This window comes from Asparagus officinalis, chromosome 10 (assembly GCF_001876935.1).
Source record: "Asparagus officinalis chromosome 10, Aspof.V1, whole genome shotgun sequence".
Classification (NCBI taxonomy): Eukaryota; Viridiplantae; Streptophyta; class Magnoliopsida; order Asparagales; family Asparagaceae; genus Asparagus; species Asparagus officinalis.
Window position 1 is genome coordinate 11,049,738 of NC_033803.1, and position 2,993 is coordinate 11,052,730.

The 2,993-nt window shown below is 39.7% G+C and overlaps 2 protein-coding genes across 2 annotated transcripts; both read right to left on the reverse strand.

Moving 5' to 3' along the window:
• On the reverse strand, window positions 273-794 carry LOC109826449. Its single transcript, XM_020393479.1, has one exon. The coding sequence runs from the start codon at window positions 792-794 to the stop codon at window positions 273-275; it is 522 nt and encodes a 173-aa protein (XP_020249068.1).
• LOC109826450 (glutathione S-transferase T3-like) lies at window positions 1,348-2,472 on the reverse strand. Its single transcript, XM_020393480.1, has one exon. It carries the CDS (start codon window positions 2,470-2,472, stop codon window positions 1,348-1,350), a length of 1,125 nt encoding a protein of 374 aa, XP_020249069.1.

Consider the following 2,993-nt stretch of genomic DNA (forward strand, 5'->3'; position numbering starts at 1 on the left):
TTTGGGTAGATTACTTCAGCAAGATAGTATGCAATATTGTACTACCGTCCATTAACAGTGAAGTTTACCCTTGGAGCTTCACCAGACTCAATGTCATCAAAAACGGGTGACCTATCTAGTACATTTATGTCGTTCAAACTACCAGGAAGCCCAAAAAAAGCATGGCATATCCACAAATCATATGACGCAACTGCCTCGAGAATAACTGTTGCTGTGCCCTTGTGTCCACTAGTAAACTGCCCTTGTCAAGCCTTTGGACAATTTTTCCACTGTCAATGCATGCAATCGATACTTCCAATCATCCCTGGGAAACCACGCTCTTGTCCAACTTGGATTAACCTCTGCAAGTCTTGCACATTGGGTCGTCTTAAGTATTCATCTTGAAACAAGGCTATTACCCCTTCGTAAAACCTCTGAGTACACTCAACCGCAGTAGATTCTCCTATCTTCACGTACTCATCACAAGCATCAGCTGCTACTCCATATGCGAGCATGCGTAGGGCAGCAGTACACTTTTGGATAGGGGTTAAACCAAGCTTGCCCGCATTATTACGACGTTGTGTGAAGTAAACATCGAAATTTGACATAGAATCCACAATTCGTAGAAAGATAGGCCTATTCATTCGATACCTTCGTCGAAATTGGGCATCAGTGTATGTGCATGATTCGACAAAGTAGTCGGCGATGAGCCTCTCATGCGCTGCTTGATGATCTCTATATATGGACCTTCTCTTGCGCGGTTGTTCTTCTCTCCTAAGCAACTCTTCAAGCAGTTCTTGTTGCCTATCAAACATTTTATCTTCTAACTCTCATTCTTGTTGGAAGTATTCGAGATTGAATTCATTTAGGTTTGGATCCATTGGAGGGTATGTAGAAAAAATGTTGATAGGTATACTCCAAGTTGTGCATTTGGTCAGCATTTATAATGAAAACCTTTGTTCAAAAACATGCAATTGCAATGACATGTCGCGGATGGCATGCATTGCAGGGAGTTGTCAATTCATGCCTTGTCTTTAATTGCAGAGACTTGTCAATTCATGCCTTGTCTTTAATTACAGAGAGTTGTCAATTCATGCATTGTCTTTAATTGCATATAGTGGTCAATTCAACCCTTCGTCTTTAATTGCAGGGAGTTGTCAATTCATACCAGAGAGTTGTCAATTCATACATTTTTTAACTTTAATTGCAGAGACTTGTCAATTTAATTGGAGAGGGAGTAGTCATTTCAATTGGATTTATTCAAATAAAAAACAACGATTTTATTCAACACTCCAATTTCAACACACAAAACACTTAAAAAAACACTTAAAAACACATAAACAAACTAACAGACAAACAACAACTTCTTCATTTGCCAAACAGTTCTTTCCTCAACAACTGATATGCTTCTTCATCTTCATCGTCACGATCTGGTTTGTTTTTCAAAAATCTCCACGTCTCCATATTCTTGGCACGAGCGAGGACATTCATAGCTTCAACAGTACTTGCTCTATTCGCTTCCGCCTTTTCACGAGAGGTGACTATATTGGATAACTCATCCTGAAGTTCGAGCTTCGATTTCCTTGGTTTACTGGACGAAGCTCTAGCTTTCTTCTTTGTCGTGTCCCTACCCTCAGGACGTACGAGGGTAGGAGCGGAGGATTCAACATCTTCACTACTACTCTTTCTTTTCGAACCGCTACTACCCGATACTGCTACTCCTGGCATATATTTTGGTTGATTGCGAACAACCTTCCACTCATCCACCAAATTAAACGATGTACCCATTTTCTCAAAGTACAACTCCCTGCCTTTGGATATGTAGTTTTCATCAGACCAACCACTTTGCTTCTCCCTACATGCAGTACTGTAACAGCCAATGAAACTGGAAATTTTTCTGTTGATGTCTTTGTAATGACTCTGGCACCGAGCTATGGTCCTCTCTTTTCCACTCTTGCCATTCTCATTCTCATTCACATACTGTGTAATTTTACCCCAGAAAGTTTCACCTTTTTGGTTGTTCCCCAGCTCACTATCATTACTAGCGTGAAAATAAGCAGTTAGCAGAATTATGTTGTCTTTTGTGCTCCAACTATCGTAACTTGATCTCTTTGTTGGTTGTTGGGTTGGAGGTAGAAAACTATGAGGAGTATCCCCACCAACATTTCCCAAAGAGATCTGGGTGGAAAAATCCGAGATTTCTGTAGATCCGCTACTGAACCGGGGTGTCGGTGGCTCAATCGACTCCGTGGTAGGGAAATTCCTATGGGATGGAATATAGCTGCTTCCTGCAGCTGGATGATAACCGTAAGGAAGATAAGGGTATTGCATGCCAAAATTTGGTGGCATCATATACGACATTTGAAAATTGGGTTGCATACCAGCATTTTGAGTATTTTTCGGGGCTTGCATATTTGGATTTTGAGGGTTGGTATTTTGAGGCTGGTTAGGAAAGTTGTAGGAGAAATTAGGATAATTTTGTGAAGGATCCATTTGAAAAAGTTTGAAGAATATAGAAGCAAAAGCAAAGAGAAGGAGAATAAGGTGTTGAAAACTCAGATTTTTTTTTGTGTCCAAATTACACAAGACTAATCTCTATTTATAGAGGTGAAAAAATAAAAATTATTGCTATAAAAATTATAAATTAATTCCTAGTATTTATCTTCCAAAATATCATTTAAAAATTAGGAGTAAAACAAAAAAGACCAACCAATCAAGCCTTGACACATGGCTCCAAGCATGGGCTGAGGACAATTCGCGGGACCCACTCGGTTAGAAAAACCGGAGGTGAAAAATTCATCCATCCGACTTCGGTTTTATCATTCACCACTCAAAAAACCAACTGCTGGAGCCAAAACCCCCCCAAAAAACCACCACTTGGAGATAGTCTAACCCGAGCTAATCCTAGGTCTAATTATGCAAGAAGATTTCAAACCAAATAGAATGTGATCATGATTATAAAGAGATACATAGCACTAAAGTGAAGAGTATGATAAGCCTAAAAAGGTTATGAA

Excerpts from the sequence above, each read along its gene's own strand:
- LOC109826449 (XM_020393479.1), bottom strand. The coding sequence starts at position 794 with ATGTTTGATAGGCAACAAGAACTGCTTGAAGAGTTGCTTAGGAGAGAA.
- LOC109826450 (XM_020393480.1), bottom strand. The coding sequence starts at position 2,472 with ATGGATCCTTCACAAAATTATCCTAATTTCTCCTACAACTTTCCTAAC.